Genomic DNA, 19,580 nt, shown 5'->3' on the forward strand with positions numbered 1-19,580 from the left:
TTCCCCCCCCCCCCCCCCCATCGGGATGCCACCAAGATGCCGCTGAAGGACATTTACCAACAGATGCCCTCAGGCCTTCAGAGATTGGGTTGGACATCTTAGTCCATTTGTGTTGCTAAAAAGGAATACCTCAGGCTGGCAATTTAGAAAGAGAAGAGGTTGATTTGGCTCATGGTTCTGACGGTTGGAAAATTCAAGATGGGGCCTCTGCCTCTGGCGAGGGCCTCAGGCTGCTTCCACTCGTGGTGGAAGAGGCAGGGGAGCTCATGTGTGCAGGTCACCTGGCGAGAGAGGAAGCCAGAGAGGGGAGGTGCCAGGCTCCTTTTAACAGCCAGCGCTCATGGGAACAGATGAAGTGAGAAATCACTTACCCCCAGCCCCCACCAGGGAGGGCATTCATCTACTCATGAGGGATCCACCCCATAACCCAAACGCCTCCGTTAAGCCCCACCTCCAACACCGGGGATGGAATTTCAACATGAGATGCGGTGCTTGTGAGGGGAGGGCGAGCAGATAAACCAAACTATAGCAGCGTCTGTTTGGGTCCAAGTAACCATGGAGAATCCAGTGGGCCTGATTTTAGGATGGGAGCTGAGGCAGTGTCTCTGCTGACATCTGCAGCTGTTACATCTAATGGAAGAGATGTCAGGTGGAAGCAACAGCTGGACAAACGCCCTGAGATGCAGGCAGTGTGGCGTGTTTGGGAAACTGAGAGATCAAGGGGCTGGAGCAGAGGGCAAGACGGGAGAGTACTGGGAGGTGAGGTAGGAAGGGAGGTGGGCAGTGGAAAGCTTTGGTGGCCATTTAAGGAAGGTCTTTGGCTTTCACACTGAGGGTCTTCAGCAAAGGAGGGGCCTGATCTAAGATTAGCAGGATCAGTCCATGATGAGGACAGGCAGGAGGGGAAAGGCAGGGAGACCAGCCGAGAGACTACTGCATCGGTCCTAGCAGGAGGTGGCGCTGAAACAAACACCAGACTCAGAACGGTGCCAGGCTGAGATGGGGTCAGTTTCGGGATAAAACTGAAAGAGGGAACTGACGGGATTTCCTGACAGATCGGAGATGGGCGTCAGAGAAGGAAGAGGGCCAAGCATGGTGCTGGGCTTCTAGCCTCAGTGACCGGGGTGAAGGTGTTCCATGAAATAAAATAAACGCTGGGCTGGAACGGCTCTAGGGAGGAGAAATGCAAGAGTTCAGGTTGAAACATGATCAGCTCCAGGTCTCTTCAAGGCCTTTCTCCCTCCCTCTGCACCCTGCTGGCATGTCCCCTTCACCCGGATGGAGACTTTGCTTAGTCTGTGTTCTTCACTGATGTGGTCCATGAGCCTTAAACAATGTATTTGTCCGTTTTCTGTTGCTTATAACAGAATACCTGAAGCTGGGCATTTTGAAAGGGAATTTCTTTCTAGTTGTAGAGACTGAGAAGTCCCAGGCCGAGGGCCACATCTGATGAGCGCCTTCTTGCTCACGGAGACTCTGCAGCGTCCCCTGGTGGCACAGGACATCGCATGGGGAGGGGCTGAGTGTGCTAATGTGCTGTGCTCAGGGCTTTCTTTTTGTAAAGCCACGTTTCCTTCCCATGATAACCCATTCACCCATTTATCCATGAATGGATTCATCCATTTACAAGGGTAGAGTCCTCAGGACCCAGAGTCACCACTTAAAGGCACCACCTCTGAACACTGCCACATTAGCCTGGCAGGCAGGATAAGGGCCCCCTAACGATGTCCATGTTCTATGCCCATCACCTGTGGACGTGTTACCTTCTACAGCAAAAGCGATTTTGCAGGTGCGATTGCTAATCACCAGTGAGAAAGGAAGAGTGCCCTGGGTTACCCAGGTTTGCCCCATTTAATCACAGGAGTCCTTAGAGGCAAAAGAAAGAGATGTGAGAGTTTGTTAGAGAAAGGCGTGAGGCTGGGCGTGGAATCGGAGTGATGGGATGGCTGGCCCAGCAGATGAGGGCTGAGTGCTGCGGAATGCTGTCAGCCATGTTTATTCCCAAAGAAGCTGGAAAGGATGAGGAAACCTTCTCCCCTGGAGCCCCCAGAAGGAGCGCAGCCCTGCTGACACCAGGATGTTAGCCCCGTGGGACCTACTTTGGACCTTGGACCTCTAGCACTGTGAGGTGATGAATTTGTGTTGCTTTACGCCACTAAGTTTGTGCTAATTGTTGCAGAGGCCTGCAAGGAGACAGGACTCAGGAGCGGTGGGTTTCAGCTAGGAAGAAAACACGCAGGCCTTGGGGGAAGGAAGACTGAGGATGTGGGGGTTTATGGTGGGCAGTGAGGTGTAGAGGGATGAGGCATTTCATGGGCCTGTGGGGCAGAAAGTGGGGTCTGAGCCTCATGGGGGTCAGAGTGAGAGACGCAGGGGATGAGATGAGAGTGACATGAACAGGAATAAATGGCAAAAACCGACTCATCCTGGAGGGGAGGCCGTGAGCCCTGAGAGATGGAAGTCATGGGACCTGGGACCCCCACTGCCCAACTCGCCAAGGAGCCCTGGACCTAGTCTGGGCAGTGCTGGTCTTGGGAACCGGGGGTGTCCGCAGGGCAGAGTTTAGGAAAGCCTGCCCTCACACCTTCAGATCCTGGAGCCCAGCTCAGGGGCCGAGGTCTGTGTCGAACACCCCAACAGCGCACAGAGGGTGCCCTGGCTTATTTGCACCACGGGGAGGATAAATGAGAACGTGGGCTCCTGAACCGCACGACTGCAGGTGTATCTGGGGAGGACCAGATGGAGAGGCGCCCAGCCGGAGAACGTTAGCACCGTCTAACATAGCAAGCTGCAGGCGCTGGCCGCACCTCGCTCCGCTGCAAACAATCCATTATTCACCTTGTCAAACAGACTCCCCCCGAGAAGCCGGTTTCAGATTTGGCTTGTAAACGGCAGCTGGCTGGCTGGCCCTTCTCTTACCTGTCCCCAAGGAGCTGTTGAGCCACAGCAGTGAGCATTTTACAAGCAGGAGGGCCACAGGTGACTGCAGGCTGCCAGAAAGCAGATAACTGGCCTGGCAGGCTCCAGGATTCTAGGGAATCATGGTCTTTATGGCTTTCTGCAACAAAGGGAACTGGCTCTTTCTAGAAGACAGGCTGGAATACACTGCTGTGTAATTAGAGATGAATAAACCGAGCCATATGGGACAGAAGGAAAGTCTCCCTTGAGTCAGTTGTTTGGTTTATAAAATGTGTTAAATATTAGGAAATGATTAATTTTCCATGCATTCCAGATGAGCCCATTGTTCTCCATGCACAGGAAAGGCATGTTTGCTCATTTCACACCCGGTTCCTGGGGGCCTACCATACCGCATGCCAGGCTGTAGAGAGATGGCATTGAGCAAATCAAGACAATCGTCGCCGCCATGGAATTTACAGGGGCAAGAGACAGCAAACATGCCCACAGTCATCCAAACGCCAGGCTGAGTGCATGTGGGGGCGGGGCATGGGGTAGGTCCCGCATGACAGTGGTCACTGAAGTCCTCTGAGGACAAGAATTTAATTGGAAAGTTGAAGCATGGGGAAGAGCCAGTCCATGAAACTCAGGGGTCAAAGCGTTTCAAGTTTTAGGAGGAGAGAGAGGTGGGGAATGGTGTGGTCTGGGCAAGGAACAGAAAAGAGGCCTGGAGGCTGGAGAACTTGTGGCCAAGGAAGATGGCTGAGCCTCTTGCCTGGAATTTGGATCATCCTGAATGCAAAGGGAAGCCGTGGAGGGCTTTAAATAGGGCTGTGATAGGATCTGAGGCTGCTTTAAGCTCGATCTGGCTGCTGTGTGGATAGGGAGGTCGGGAGTACACCAGCGAAGGGCTGTTGTGTCATCCAGGTAGGAGATGAGGGTGTTCTGGTGAGCATGAGGCATAGAGGTGGGAGGATTTCAGAAGGGACCCAGCGGGATTTGCTGGTATGTGGGCAATGGGAACAGTGAGAGATCTGGGGTTATTCCCAGGGTTTTGACTAAGCGACTGTAGATAGATGGTGTTGCCATAAACTGATGAGTAAGATGGGTGTGTGTGGGGAGAGGGAGGAAGAGGAGATTGGGAATCAGGAAATTTGGGGGCATGTTGAACTCCAAATGCCTCCTGGCTACCAAAGAGAAGAAGGCACATGGTGGGGGAGGTGACACGGGAGTCTGGCGCGTGTGTATGTGAAGGTGTAAATACAACCCTCTCCACAGTTGTCCTGTGAATGCTTTTTTCTCATGGTATTAAGGGCAGAGGGTTCTAAATCAAATATCCTCTGGCAGTTTGCACAGCAGCAGAAACTGTTGGCAATGTGTTTTCAAGGAGTTTTGTCAGTATTTCATAGAAGGATGAGGTGTCCCCATTTCAACAAAAAATTTAGGGATCACTGATGTAAAAAGCATAGCTCCTGGGAATCAGAGTGAATCGTCACTGTACTTCCTATCCAGCACAGTGTTTCAGAGCTTGAAGTTTTTAGTAAATCAGGGATTCCTAGAGAGCCTGGGACAGGGCAGATAGACAGCAGGGGGTTTCGTTTCTTTGATAACTCCTCATCGGACCATTTACACAGCTCAACTTCTGAATTTTACCAAGAGGGCAGGGCAAGAGGTGGTTTAGAGTGAGAAGCCCTTTTTGGAGAAAGTTTGGTCTGACCTCGTCCACCTTCGTACCACAAAATGTCATGAGGTTTATAGCAAGCGTGTCCTTTATACCCCATCACAGCTACTGGGGATCCGCAGACAAAAGAAATGACTTCACTTTCATTTCGTAAAGACCCTTGTGGCTCTGTGCCTCTGTCGTCAGCATTATTTTGTACTCAACCTGGTCCTACCAGGAACCCAGTTTCCTTCTAATGTATGAACATGAAGAGGCTGAGTAGGAGTCAGCATTTGTTTTCTCCTGTCAATCTTACCACTTCTTAAACTCCAACTTGGCACGAAACTACTGTTCTGTTTCTGCTCCTTTGCACGAAACTACACCATGCTGTTGGATACAGCAAGGAACATGTTCAGATTTGCAAACTCCTGGCAAAGTGACTCCAAGATGCTCCAATACAAACTTCCTTGTCATCTCAGGTTTTGAAAATTGGATAAACTCAAGTTTCTGGCTTTAATGATCTATTTAGAAAAATTAAAATCCCATAGAGCTCTAAATGTTTCCTTCCAGATATTAGTCAAATGAGGTCTCAAGGTGAGCTCAAGGCTCCACGATAAGCCTTAGGTGAATCTGAAATCTGTTTGTTAAATGATGGGACAGTCGATCGATAGCTAATATTGATTAAGTATGCAGTACCTGTGAGGTGGGGACTAGAGTCCTCATTTTATATCTGGGGAAACTGAGGCACAGGCCAAATCTGTGTTTAAGCGTGGCTTAAATATAAATGTACAACACAGACTTTTTTGGTTTTTTTTTCTTTTTTAAAAATGACTGTATAGTTTTAGCCTTGTCCTCTGCTTAAGTGATTTTGACTTTCGATTCAGGAGAAGTGGTGTAAGGTTTTCGGAAAGTGAGTTAAAGCAAAACAGTTGGCCGCAATCGTCTTAGTGGGGCACAGTTGCCTCTTAGGTGTAGCCCTGGGCAGGTGTTTTTTGTGGGGCTCCTGTCTGCCTAAGCAACTTGAGCCATTCCTAAATCAGCACCATTCTGGTGATCTAGTCTCACACCATCCCACAGAACTCACAATGAAAATACTGCACCAGCCATCAGAGCAATCTGCTCACCAGGGTGCTCCTCTGGAAGCTGGCCTGGACCCTGTAGGTGCAGGTTCTGCAGCTCTTTGGGGCATCTGAAGGGGAGAAATGGGAGCCAGCTGGTCCCAGCTAATGGAGGGAGACTAAGGGTAGTTCAAGATAGGTACTTCCAGCAGCCAGGACCCATGCAGGTCCCTGTCTGAGCCTGGGACACCTGCCCATTTGGTAGTGCTGGTTACAGGCACTGGAATAGCAGGGGGGCGGGGCTAGAAAATTCCCAGCAAGACAATCCAAGTGCGGGGCTATGATGGGGTGGCGTGGGTCCCTAAAGCACAGGGCCTGGGGCAGATATCCCATTTCCCTGGGGTGAAAGGGTGGGAGGAGGTTCGAACCCTATGAAGACTTCAAAAAGAGCAGCTACTTCCAAACCTCCTAGGTGCTTTAGCTACAGGATGGCAAAAGCTGTTTTAAGGAGGAACTTGGCTAGAAGGTTCTAGTACTTGTTTGTGGATTCGAAGGTATAAGGTGCATTTTTTTTTCTTTAACCTTGATATTTTGCAAGATGCTCAAATAAAAATGGTAGCTTTTGCCTTCCAAGTGGCTGGCTTGGCCCAGTTGACTGAATGCTTCGGGACCCTTGGAAAGCTGGTCTAAGGTGGGCATCATAAATCTCCTTTATGAATATGCTACCTCAAAAGTAGTCTAGAGGCACAGATTACAGCAGAGCTGTGCTGGAGAGAATCAAATTCAGGTTGACCATGTGGCTTTGTCACCTCCGACAAGTGGCTTCTAAGCCTGAGTCACAAGCACAGCGTGACCGTACCTACCTCCTAGGGCTGAGACGAGGAGTAAACGCACACACGTATGTGCGCACACAAAATGTTCCTTGCTGACGGAGCCCAAAATGTAAAGGGGATATTTGAGTAGCCTCTCCGGAAAAGAAAGATCCACCAAAGTAGCTGTTGCTTCCAACTGTTTTATTGCTAAACTATCATGATACAAGTCGTATAAAAATACTTTACATATAGGAAAAATAAACTACATTAAACTGGAGATTAAAAACATTTGCATAGGAATGTGATGTATTCAAACGCCTTTAACAGGATTGTCTAAACCTAAGCCTGCCAGCACCACCGTGTTGGAGAGACCTCTGCTTGTTGGAGAACTGTACTGGTTTTCTCTCCTCTGAGGGCTGTAGAGGCCATAGTGGGTGAGTGAGGTTCTTTGACAAGACGTCCAGGATGCTAAGCTTGTTCCACCAACAGCCATAGCCTCGGTCTGCTCAGGCCAATCAGAATGCTGTGAGCACCTGCTCTAATGGAAACATCATCATTTGCATCCATTCCATTCAAAGCTTGAACTCAGCAGGGAGTTTATTCTAGTCAGCCAACAGCTGCATAAAGGCAGAATGTTAATTAACCCTTTCACTTCCAGCTCTCAGGACCCTGATGGCTCAGGGAGAAACTGTTACCAACCACCAGAAAAGTTTGTTTTTAAACAGACTGAGTTAAACAGTGATGTTGGCTGTAAGTCAAGGCACTCACAAAAGCTGAGGGAAATGGATGTTTATGATCACAATTTTTATATGATGCTGCTTTTTCTTAAGCATTTAATTGGAATGCAGGAAAATACTTGCTATGCAACTGGCTGTTTTGGTTCCATGAAACGTAATGCCCTAGCCTTGAGCCTAGGAGACCCAAGGTTAAGATGCGCTGGGTCACCGAGCACCTTGCCTCCAGGAAACGAGTTCAGGAAAGGTTAGCCCAGCTTGTCAAGAACGTCACAACTCCATCCATGCCTCTTGTAAACTTGAAACGAAAACATTCTTTCATTTCTGAGCAATAGAAAGCACTTGGAAAGTTGTTTTTTTTTTTTTTTTGACATGATAAATTCAGTTTCACCGTAGTCCAGAGTGAGAATTAGAACATATCAACTCCTGATCTGCCTAAATGTGACAGCCTCTGCCCAAGACTGGCTCACTGAGGCGTCCTGGCTACTGGATGTAAACAAAAAATGCAATATCAGTGCCTCCCAGTTCTTTGAAGGAATCAATTCATCCTTGGTTATGTCTATGCTAGAAAACTGTGGATGTCCTTTGGATAAAGCATACAGGAGTTATCTACCAGGATTTAGTTTTGGTCCCCTCTGTAAATATTAGCCTGAACGTAGGGTTCTGCGAACATGAATTCTTTCCAAATTCCATTACAATGCAGGCAGGGTTTTGGTGTCAATTTTTTAAAATCAAAACCACCTACTAGATTACTTATTTGGGGGGATCTAGACACTTGATGATTCTCAGTGACCAGATCCAGGCTCAGGGCTGAAGTCAGCATAATTCTTGAGCAAGAAAAAGGTGGTTCCTTCTTCCATGAAGCCATTCTTTCTCCTGAGATGCTGTCTTCTAGGTAGGTGACCAATAGGCTCTGAGTGGGAGTTTTATTATATGGATTTTTTGTTTCCTGGAATAATTAACAAATGTTTCAAGAATACATCATTTATCTTAAGAAAAAAAATCAACCTATGTGTAAAAAGAGACATTTAAAAAGATTTCTGACCATTTATAAATATAAATCTAATTCCAACAGGGGTGTAATATTTTGAGGACAGGTAAAAAGCATAAAAATACAGGTAAGAAAATAAAATTTAATAACATACTAATTAATCTGGATTGCTATACATATTATCAAGCAGCAGCATTTTTTTACAATACAGGAAGACTTGCAAACTTTGGAAATATACTACATTCAGCAACATGGTAGACCTGTCAGAGTGCTACATATTTACATTAACTTAGATGTAGCAAGTGCAAACCTTCACTTAACTGAGATCCTTCTAACACACCTGCAACACGCCCATCTTTACCATTTATACATCCCTACTTTCTCATTCTCTTAAAGGATCTTATTGCCTCTTCCCATACTGGAAATATTTCATGAGCCATCCTTCTTGGCAAAATTTCCTCCTAGCATTTGTAACTGACAAAACTTCCTTGATAGCTGTCAGTTCCTAATACACTTTCTCTTGCCTGTTTATGTCTCAAATCCAATGCTTTTGTTTCTCTTTCCTTTGCTATTTGGTACAGTTGTTTATGAAAGTGCTTCCTATAATATCCAGCTAAGATGTCTTAGAAAAACAGAGGGGTTTATTTGTGTGTGTATTACACACACATATGCATACAGGAGGTTGAGCTACCAGGAGGTCCTTTTTGCTAACATAGTTAGAAAACTGATGGAAAATGCATTAGTCCTTTTTCACCCTGTGGACAAGGAAGCTGAGCTACTTTGCTACAATAGCAGGAAGGCACTTGGGTAAAACATTCAGATAACTGAGGAAAGCTCAAATTCCCTCATGTATAAAAAATGGCTCCTAGCCAGGTCAAGGGAGAACAAATCACTCACCACACACTCCTAGCTTTTCCCCAGTGAAGTCGATATTGCTGGAGAGAAAAATTCATATTGCCGGAGACAGAATTCTCTAGGTGAAGCTGCTAGTGTAAGGAACTTATTTTGTTCGTGAGGAAGTATTTAGCATCCCAGAAGTTCTACGGTGGGGGTCAACCTCTTACTGGCATTCTGTTTATTTAAAAGAGAATTTTCCTAAACTCTGAGCTTAGGGGTGGGGGAGGGAAAGGTTGTCCATTGTTAGGGAAAAATAAATGCTAGGCATTGACCAACAGGTTGCATACAAGTGCACAGGCCCGAATCTGAGCATTTTGTCTTCTATCTGGAGTGCCAACCACTCCTGGCCCCGCTCCCAGGAAGCTTTTGCCTCTGGGTAACCTTGACGGCAGAGCCAGGACTTACAAAGCCCACAGTGGGCACTGAGTGGCCACGACTATCTTCTGAGGCCTTCTGCCTACAGACTGGACTGAGAAAACACTGTAAGTCCAGTCTGAGTGCTAAGAATATTTTCACTGTGTTGTGGATTATTGAGGAAACAACTGAATGGCTTAAAAATGAATCCCCCCGCCCGTCCTGGGGTATCTGCAGCAAATGCCAACAGAAACACACCTGCCAAGAACTACAAGGGTTTTGTTTGTAAAAATCACAAAAATCGCACCCACAGAGGAAGACTAGGGGAGACTATGGGTGCGCTCAGTGGAAACAGTTGGGAGGAAGGAAATCATATGTAACATACAACTGGTCTGAACAGAGCTCATTCAAACTAAAGGATGCATTCGAGTAGACTTCTTCGTGTTAGAATTCTAGTGCGAATAGGTCTTCAGGGGCAGAAAGGGTCTTTAAATACGTTCAGGTCAAATTAACCAGTGAAGCTGGGAAGTGCATCCTGAGCTCGACTGTCCCACTTTGAATTTAGGATAGAGGGAATTCAGCCCTTTTCCTCTATCTTGGTAGACACCCACTTCCAGAAGCACTTGGGCTGTTTTACTTAACAAAAATACCCGCACTTCTTTTCTTGGTTGCTTTAGCCCTTCTGCTATTCCTCAATTAAATGCACATGCTTGAGATTCTCCACTGCTTTACCGAAACGCACTCTGGCTGCTAGGAAGCAAGCAAGCCGGAACCTTGCAAAGCATCCAGGTTGTACAGCTGCAGCAGACAGGTGCTTGCTCTCTGCAGCCTGGGTCAGCCCCCCAAGTCTATGGAAATTGTGTTAGCAGGACTGCGTGCTGCAGGGGTTAAAGAACAGCTCGCCAAAATAGCTCCAGTGCTAGGTGCCCTGGCCAGCTTTTTAAAGCAGAAAAAAAAAATAATAATAATAACAAACGCATATACATGTCATAACTTAACGCCAAGAAGTCTTAACAGGTGATCTTGTCCGGGCAAGACAGTTTGGTTTTGGAATAAGAATTCAAAAATAAAGCTTTAGCCGTGGCCCAGTTGTGGCATGGACTGGGCGAGCTCTAAGGACTGACAGTTCAGTTTCTACCTCTATCAAGAGGGTTCTGGGTTTCTTCAGCCTGTAAGCTGGGCTCTTGGATCACGTTCCTTTGGTTGCTCTGAGAACTCCTTTCCTTCAAAAGGTACAGGAGCTGTATCTGTGACCTGGAAAAATGAACGCAAGGGCTGGGGTTTAATCACAGCGCCCACATCTTCTGTCCCCCACCCATCCCCCCAAGCTCCAGTCACTCTGTTCTCAGGCGCGTTCCAGTGTCCTGTCTTGTGCAGAATGTGCTTTTGGTCAGCAGGCGCTTAATATTTGGACGGAACACCATTAAGATCAACCAGGATGCTCTCTGGGATTGAAAACATAAACCAAAAAGAAGCGTTCTCTCTGGTGTTTAGAGGGAGGTGGCGAGCTCCTTAAGCGAGAGTCCGCTTAGTGCCCATACATTGATCCGCGTGTGGACTCCAGGCTGGGAGACGAACGTGAAAGGAGACAGAAGGTGAGGGGCTGTGGAGGGCTCCGAGGGGTCAGATACAGAAGGTGTCTTGCTATAATGGCTTCTTTTACGTCTGATTTCTGGCAGGAGGTCCTGAAAACTCCTTCCTGATAATTTCATTAACTACAAAAGAAAAGAGGAGGGGGAGAGAGAGAGAATGGGGCGAGTGAGAGGGCACCAAGAACATGCATCAGGTTCGCTTTCTAGACCCTCTATCGGGCTATTTGTTTTTCGCTTTCTAGAACCTCTATCAGGCTATTTATTTTTGAGACAAGGTCTTGCTCTGTCACCCAGGCTGGAGTGCAATGGCACGATCATGGCTCCTAGCAGCCTCAGCCTCCTGAGTAGCTGGGACTACAGGTACACGCCACCACACCTGGCTACCTTTTTAAATTTTTAGTAGAGACAGGGTCTCACTCTGTTGCCCAGGCTGGTCTCGAACTCCTGAGCTCAGGCGATCCTCCCACCTGAGCCTCCCAAAGTATTGGGATTACAGGCATGAACCGCTCTGCCCATCTCTATCTATTTACATACTTTTTTTTTTGTTCCTTGTGATTGTATATTTGACAATTTTTAATATAAGGAATGCTTTCCTACATCATATTTTTTTCAGACAATATTTTGTGCTAAAGATCTATTAGTGAAAATTGCTCAAATGGTAACTTTTTCAAATCTTTGTGGCAGAAATGGATTTGAGCCATAGGGCATGTTTGAAGTAACTTTCTCCTCTTCTGCATTTGATGTCATGTGCTTGAGGCTTTCTATTGTGGACCAAACTACTTCCACTATTTCCACATCCAGAAAATGCCTATTAAGTCTGATAAAACATGGTTCTTTCTTGATCCATAAAACTTACAGTTCTCAAAAGAGGAACCCTTACAAAGAGCAAGTGAGGGCCCCCCAGAGACTGACTGGCCATCAACAGAAACATAGTTTCCATTTCAGCACAACTAAGTGAAGGATCATGTGCCAGTTCTGGAAAATTTGGTCACCCCCCTCCCCAGAAGTATGTGTGGAGTTCCCAGCAGGGAACCAAGAGCAGTACCAGTCACTGGCATCAAGAAGCAAGCTACCTTCTCCTGCCTTGGCTACTGGGTGAGATCTTAGGATAGTGGATCCTGCAAATAGGTTCCCTGAAACATTCTTGGAAAGAAGAAGGTGCTATTGGTGACCTCCTCCATGAGGCATGCTGCCTGAGGTATGCCTACACCTTCAGTTTTGCAGGCAGACCATATTGACTAGTTGTGGGGTGGAAGGGATGAGGATGTAAACCCCTTTGGGAGTCCCATCAAAGGCAGGTTCATTTTCCATTTCCTGGTTCTGACACTGAATTCTTCCCACACCTCCTCCTACTTCCTTTTCTCACCTTAGGCTTAAGTTACATTGTCACTGAGGGTTAAATGTTCAGAGTTGCCCAAAGTCTCTCTTCATGGTCAAAGCTGGGCCCTCCTAGGTTCAGGGTGCTTTTCCCTGGAAAACCCCTGCCCAGATGGTCTGCAACCTCCATAACAGTGAGAGGCGGGGGAATGCAAAGAGCTGAATGAACCGGGTTTGATTCTCAGCTCCTTCTCTGGCTGTATGACGTTACCTCTCCGTGCCTCAATTTGCTCAACTGTAAAGTGGGAATCATAGCACATATCTTTTCAGGCTGTTGTGAGGATGCTAACCATTCACATACGTGATAGCGCCCAGCACAGTGCCTGGTGTTCAGTGGTTAGTGGCTGGGATGGTCAGTAAAATCCCTACGCTTCATGTTAGACTCTGAATTCTGTGCTTTGCAACCATCGGCTTTGTTTTGTGCCAGAACATCAGGCATGCCACAAGCATGGGCATGAGAGGTCAGGTTCTAGAGCCAGCCAGGGTTAGAATTCCACCTCTGCCACTTCCTTGCTTGGTGAACCTTGCCTTGGTGACATAACCACTCTGTGCCTCAGTTTCCTCATCTGTAAATTGCATCTAAAAATATTACCTCCCAGGTTGCTGAGGTGCTTGGATGAGATAATGCAAGTAAAGATCACAGTGCCCAGTGTACAGCCAGTGTTGGTTTGTAGACCAGTATATACGTATTAGATATGTATTCGAAATACATACATTATGTATAACTTTTCCAACATGTGGAAATGGATTCACTAATAGGAATGTAGAGGACAAATTCATATATTTAGCTAACCAGCACTAGTTGGGCATCTACTGTGTACCTGGTAACAGCTGACTCCCAGGGGCCCTAAACCAGAAGCTGCATAAGGACTGTCAGCCCAGACCCTCAGTGCTTCCTGCAGGGGTGACGAGCTGACCATGCTGTACAGGACTCTCATGTAGCGAAAGCTGAATGCCCGGGGCAGGTGGGGTCGGGGCAGCTTCATGTGAAGCTTTTCAAAGCCCGGATTCCAAAGGGCTTCCTGTTTTCTCAACCTAGGAAGTGAGAGGAGTGGATCCTTAATGAAAACTTTCCACAGCCTCAGCTTTCTAAAAATAGCTGGTAGGCAGAGACACTGGCACCAAAGCCCTCTGGAAGGGCTGTTTCCCTTCTCAGAACACAGGGCTAGGGCAGGGGACGGGAAGTAGGGAAACTTTCAAGCAGACAGAAGCGTGTTTCCCTCCCCTTGGATGGAAATGGTCCTGCTTTCTGGGAGCTACTTTCAGGTAGAAGTGAAGAGTTGCATCTGGAAAATCCAGTAACCCTATGCACTTAGACCTTCTTGCTATTTGGGGGTGGTGAGGGGGCCCTGAGTTCAACTCCCGCCCAAACCTCTCTGGGTAGGAACCGCCTCTTTCTGCAATCTCGGCGCCTGCTCCCCTGACTACCAACAAGGAGAAAGTTCTAGAACAGAAATGCCTGCTAGGTGGTGGTGGCAGAGTAGAGCCACATTGGGCTTTAAGTTCTGAGAGAGGGTCTCGTCTCAACCACTTCATGCAGAGTCCACAGGGAGGCCCCACATTTGTAGACTCGAGTACCAGGGTGCAGGGGAACCCCAGTGCCCTTTCACCTTGCCATTTCTCCTGGTCTCTGTCTGTCCCCGACTCAGCCCTGTTCTCTCCTGTTGCGTCACCTTCCTCACGTTGCTCCTCTGGGTAGCATCATGCTTTCCCCAGTCTAATGCTTTTCCTTCTCACTCACATCACCCAAGGCTCAGTCTCCTTGGCAAAGCCCCCCTTGGTGGCCACCCTCAGCCCAGTTGCACTCCCGTCTCCTCACTATCCCCTGCTGCGTTGATGCTCTCCTTCCCCTCATATCCCTTAGATGATGCTTTGGTGCATGGGAAGTACTCAACATGTATTTATGAACAGAACACAGCAGCTTAGAAGGGGATTGGGAAACTTCAGGTCACAGCCAGGACTGGCCTCCCCAAGTCGGCCTCTGAGGTTTGGGTGCTGAACACTCTCCTGTATCATTGCCATCAGCACTTTAGACCTCCAATAATCTACCCTAGGCTAGCAACTGTACCTCTCCTCCTACCTGTTCCCAAATGGGGCCAGGTGCAGTGCTTACCCCTGTCCAATGCTGCCCCTTGCTGGAAGCTGCCCCACATTCCAGCCATAGTGCCCTCACTCCCTCCAAAAGCAAGTACTGAATTTTCAAGTAGCCCTACTCATGCATGGCACCATGCAGACAGCAGATGCTTAATGCTTGCATTAGCCCACCCCAAGGACCCTGCACCATCAGCCTAGGTCCCTTAGTTTAAGGAAGCTGATTTTCCTTTTTCATTCGATTGACAAATGGGTTGCTGATCTGTTACTTGTTTGGAGTCTTTCTCTCTACAAAAGAATACCAGCCATTCACATTTCCTGAGAGCTGTGTGCCAGGGACTATACAGTGCCAGGGACTATTATTTAATTCTCACACTGCTCCTAGTAATATCATTATCCCCATTTTATAGATAGGGAAATAGAGATAGGCAGATCAACACTCTAGCAGGTGACGGGGGATTGGGATTTGAACTCAGGGCCCATTTAATTAACTTGTACAGTATTGATCCTCTTTCTTTTGGGGATCCCAGAATCCTCTGTGTCATTTGCGTGAAGTCAGGGGAAGGCTACAGTAGACTCTGCCTAGCCAGCAGAGAGAGGCCGTGTGATGAAGGCAAGTGCTCTGCTGGAGAAAGCGTCCCTTTCTCAGAACAGAATTGAGGCCAGCAGTTGTGAGTCTGCCACGGTGCTCTCGACCTCTGATCATCCTTACAGAGAGGTGTCCTGCTGAAAAGGCTGATGGAGAATGATCTCAGGGTGACTACTAAGCCTGAAACCGTAGAGGAAAAAGTGAACTGATCTTAAGTACATAAAAATTACGCACAAAACATAGTGTAACATTTTCAGTATATATGACAAAGCCATTTATAAAGAGGTGTTTCCACTCAGTAAGAAGGATATTAGTATTCTAATAAAAATGGCTGCAGACATAAAAAGATGATATACCAGGGGTCCACAAACTTTCCTGGAAAGAGCCAGATAATATTTTCAGCTTTGTGGGCTCTTTCTCACTTACTAAGCACTGCCGGTGTAGCATAAAAGCTGCCGTAGACAGTAAGCAAATGGGCATAGATGTGTTCCAGTAAAACTTCATTTGCCAAAACAGGCTGGGGGCCAGGATTGACCCAAGCACTGTAGTCTGTCAGCTCCTAGTATATATATATGCTAATGGCAAAGAAGAAAAAGCAGGGTGTTCTCTTTGCCTGCTTTTTGAGGGTGGCCATCTGGGGAAGCCAGTGCCTCTTACTGGATTTCTAAAAGCTAAAACTGACTTCTGTTAGATCCCATTCTGCCCTAGGAGTTTTCTGTTTTGCTACAAGGCCCAGGCACCTGCATCTACTTTCTCCTCCCTTCCTTTGCCAGAGCTCAGAGGTTCCCAGACTTCAGTTTGCAGCAGGATGGCTGCTCAGGATTACATGCGGAAAACAACACAGATGTATGAATACTTCAGGTGCAATTTAAAGGACTTTCAAGGGTGAATTTCACTCTAGGCCCTTTCCCTTTGACTGCTGACTTTGGAACTGAATCCCCTGAGAAAGCAGCAACAGGAAGGAGCGGATAGGTTGGGTCCTGCTTCTCGCTCAAACCTCAAGCATGTTTTCTAAAATCTGGTGAGACCACGTGAGTGCCCACGAGAGCCTGGGCCCAGCCACAAAGCCATGGCCAGAAAGACACTCCTCAGGCTTGGAATGGGAATCGAGAGGGCCGCATTCTCCAGGCCAAATCAAAGAATCTGAGAGCCAAGAGGGGGCCCGAGGCACCACCCCCAGTCACCACTGACTGTTTTCTCTGCCTTGCTGAATTCACTCCCATGACCCCCACATGCTCGGGTCAGGATGCGTGAAGCTGAAAGCACATGAACTCCTCTCTGCGCTCTTCTGCCTTTGGTCCTAACTGTCCTCAGGGGAAGCGACTCTGAAAGCCAAGAGGTAAGTTCCCTAAGCGACCAGGCCTGCTGGTCTTGAGCCTTCCCGTGACTTCTTTTTTGAGTCTCCCTCTGTCACCCAGGCTGGAGTGCAGTGGTGCCATCTCAGCTCACTGCAATCTCTGCCTCCAGGTTCAAGCAATTCTCCTGCCTCAACTTCCTAAGTAGCGTAGCTGAGGTTACAGGAACCTGCCACCATGCAGGGTTTTAGTAGAGACGGGGTTTGCACCATGTTGGCCAGGCTGGTCTCAAACTCCTGGCCTTGGCCTCCCAAAGTGCTGGGATTACAGGCGTGAGCCACCGTGCCCGGCTCTTCCCCTCTGACGTCTCAAAACTGTGAAAAGGCCTGTTACTTGAGACAGAGCTCTCCCAGACCTCTGCTTTGCACTTACTAAGTAACTTCCCAGTGTTCATCTTCTCCAGAGAAACCTGGCCGTACTTGAGTGAGGCTCAGTGAAAAGAACATAAAACCCTTAATAGGACTGTAGCCGGAAACTGTGGGTGGGGTCTGAAGAGTGATGCAGCGGCAGTAAATCCCCTCCCAGGTCATACTGGTCAGAGCTACAGAGTCAGTCACAGGCCTGAGCCCGCTGGCTTGCCAAAGTCCCCAAGCCCAAGACACACATTAAAAAGGCACCGCCCTTCGACAAGTTCCCTGAGGGGCTTGCAACCTCAGCACTGATACTTTACTTGCATTTTTCTCCTGATTCCTCAGACGCGAAGTCCTGAGGCCGGAGAGTGGCAGATGGTTGGAGAATGTGCCCCTCCCCCCAGGGCTTCCTTCGGCCACAGGGAAGTAGGGGTTCATCTCAGCAGGCCCCATCCTCTGGCAATCGTGCTTCCGAAGTGTCAGCTCCCCTGGGTGTGCTAATATAAGCTCTAAGATGGTCTGGGCACTGTGTGTACTGGTTTATTCCAATTAGAATATGGAGAAGATTAAATAACAGCAACAGCATCTAAGAAGCTGAGGCACAGAGAGGTAATGCAACCTTCCTCAATGTCTCATCTGGACTTCACACCCCCAGGGCCTCCTGAAACTTGTACGGTAGGGTCGTCTTAGCTGCCAGGCTCTTCTGTGGAGGCCCAGCGAGGTGCATCTGTTGGGTGAGGGGCTCAGCCGAGCACCCTGGGAAGCAGTTCAAGGGGCTGATTTCAAATCCAGAAACCAAGTAGCAAAATCATGCGACTTCAAAAGCCACAACAAGGAAGCCCCCGGGAGGAGCTGAAACCTTGAGCTGAGGGAATCAGGATTGGAAGTGCCCTAAGCACAGGGCCGGGCTTCCTAGGTAGGTTTTCTGACCTCCCTGCCCACTCTGCTGTTCCCCAGTGCAGAACGCCCGCCACGGATGGAGAGCCTCATTTAACTGGACACCCACAACCAAGTGTGCAAAACCAAAAAGGAGCAGGCTCCAAAGACGGTGCTGCATTTTTCCATGCAGGCCAGCCCTGGAATCGGGGAGCATGCAAGTGACCGGGGCCTCATCCCCCCTTCTCCCGCCCAACCCTGAGATTCTCAGGGAGGTCCCCAGGAGTGTCCACTTCCGAAGTGGAGGGGTCTAGCCCTGAAGAGCAGGAGAATGAGAAGAGAGGGCCTTCAGCTTGTCAAGTTTTCTTATACTTAAAAAATTCAAGTTAAGGAAACACACAGCTGGAAAACAAAAGGAGAAGCAGAAGATATCAATTACCTTTAACTTTGATTTCTCGGATCAAAGATCACAGTCATTCTGTTTCATAATATGTTTTGTATCCAGCTAAGGTGTGTGTCTATCAGCTCTGAAAAAGATTTGCAAAATCATTTTTGAGAAGAAAAAAAAAATCACCTTTGATCTCTCTTACGCTTCCAACTCATGCCAATATCATCCAAGCCCAGGAGGGAACTTAACCCTTTGGCTGTAGTTCAAGCCAAAATTCTGCAACATCTTCGCATTTGTGCCAGAAGTAACCCAACCCTAGGGTAATAATCATGGAGATGAGGGACTCTGTGCAAAGTGCATTACATTATGTGGGGTGCGGGATCAAGGGGAGTGTGTTCAAGCTGGACAGAAGGGCTGCTGTGGGGTTTCAAATCATGGCCAACTACAAAGAGAAAATTAAAAAGCCAGTTTCTGCTGCAGTCAAAGGAAAATTAGAATTTCATTAAAGATCTACTCGACTGTTATCTGCCTTCAGGCATCTACAGACACTACACTGGGCCCTAGTTTCCTTCTTACTAGTGGTATCACCTCAGTGGTCAGGGAAATTCATAAAACTGCACATTTTCTTCCTGTTTTTTGTCAACAATGGAAAAAAGCTCCTGCCCTATCAGACCGACAAAGGCACTTGAAGAGAATGAGACCTGGGGAGTCTATTGTAAATAAACCCCTCTCTACGTCTGTACAATGCCTGTGGCTTTCAAAACACCTGTCTTCCCAATCCCCTTTCAATGGCCCAACTGAAATACCCAAGTCCATTCCAAATGCCTGATTTAGAAATATTTTCTAAGTCCAATTTCTTACAGGGAGTAATGCAGCCTTATTAGAAATGTCAAGTAAACTAGGATGCTTTTTCAAGTAGAGGCGCAAGCTCCCTGAAATCTCATCTTCAAGGGCGACAGAACGCTCAATAAATGAGATCCTTTTAGCGCTTGTGCAGTTAAGAGGCCTGGATTTCCAAATGTTGGGCTCCAACAGGAATTGTCTAGTTGGGGTTGGCTACTGCTGCCCTGGGGCAAAAGCAGCACTTCATCTCTCCTCCTTTTCTGACCATGCATCTCAGGCCATCTCCCAAAGCAAACATTTCCAGGTGGATGTGGCCCTGAGGCAGCTCCCACACTAAACTGCCCAGTCTCCACTCAAAACTGACTTCTTCCAAGTCCAAGAGCAGACAGTACTGTCGGATAATTCACTCAGGGCCTTAAAATACCACCTCTACCCTGACGATGGCCACATTAATAGTTTTAACCCAGACCATCACTCCTAAACTTCAGATTGCAATATCTACCTGCCCACAGGTCATCTCAAACTTCACAGGGCCAAAACCAATCTCCAGATCCTCACCCCTGCTGCTCCTCTCGTTCCCATGGTAGGAAACACATTCTCTCCTTCCAGTTTGTCAGGCCAACCTAAGTGTGTTCCCTGACTCCTTGTTCACAGCACACATCCCATACAGGCCTCTGGATTGACCCCCAGATAGCCAGAAACCAACAACCTCCACTGC

General features: G+C 47.8%; 1 protein-coding gene across 8 annotated transcripts in view; it reads right to left on the reverse strand.

Moving 5' to 3' along the window:
- Positions 1 to 6,611: 6,611 nt before the first annotated feature.
- NFATC2 (nuclear factor of activated T-cells, cytoplasmic, calcineurin-dependent 2) overlaps positions 6,612 to 19,580 on the reverse strand; it is a 187,237-nt gene continuing 174,268 nt past the window's right edge. For 4 of the 8 annotated variants that reach the window (XM_011978108.1, XM_011978111.1, XM_011978112.1 and 1 more), the window contains exons 10-11: positions 18,071 to 18,158; positions 6,612 to 11,116 (exon numbers count right to left, since the gene is read on the reverse strand). In XM_011978108.1, coding sequence (XP_011833498.1) covers positions 18,115 to 18,158 — 44 coding nt within the window. In that variant the 3' untranslated portion in view covers positions 6,612 to 11,116; positions 18,071 to 18,114. The remainder of the gene's footprint in view (positions 11,117 to 18,070; positions 18,159 to 19,580) is intronic. The other 4 variants (XM_011978107.1, XM_011978109.1, XM_011978110.1 and 1 more) reach the window with 1 other exon arrangement.

Source organism: Mandrillus leucophaeus, unplaced genomic scaffold (assembly GCF_000951045.1).
Source record: "Mandrillus leucophaeus isolate KB7577 unplaced genomic scaffold, Mleu.le_1.0 Scaffold19, whole genome shotgun sequence".
NCBI classification, from domain to species: domain Eukaryota; kingdom Metazoa; phylum Chordata; class Mammalia; order Primates; family Cercopithecidae; genus Mandrillus; species Mandrillus leucophaeus.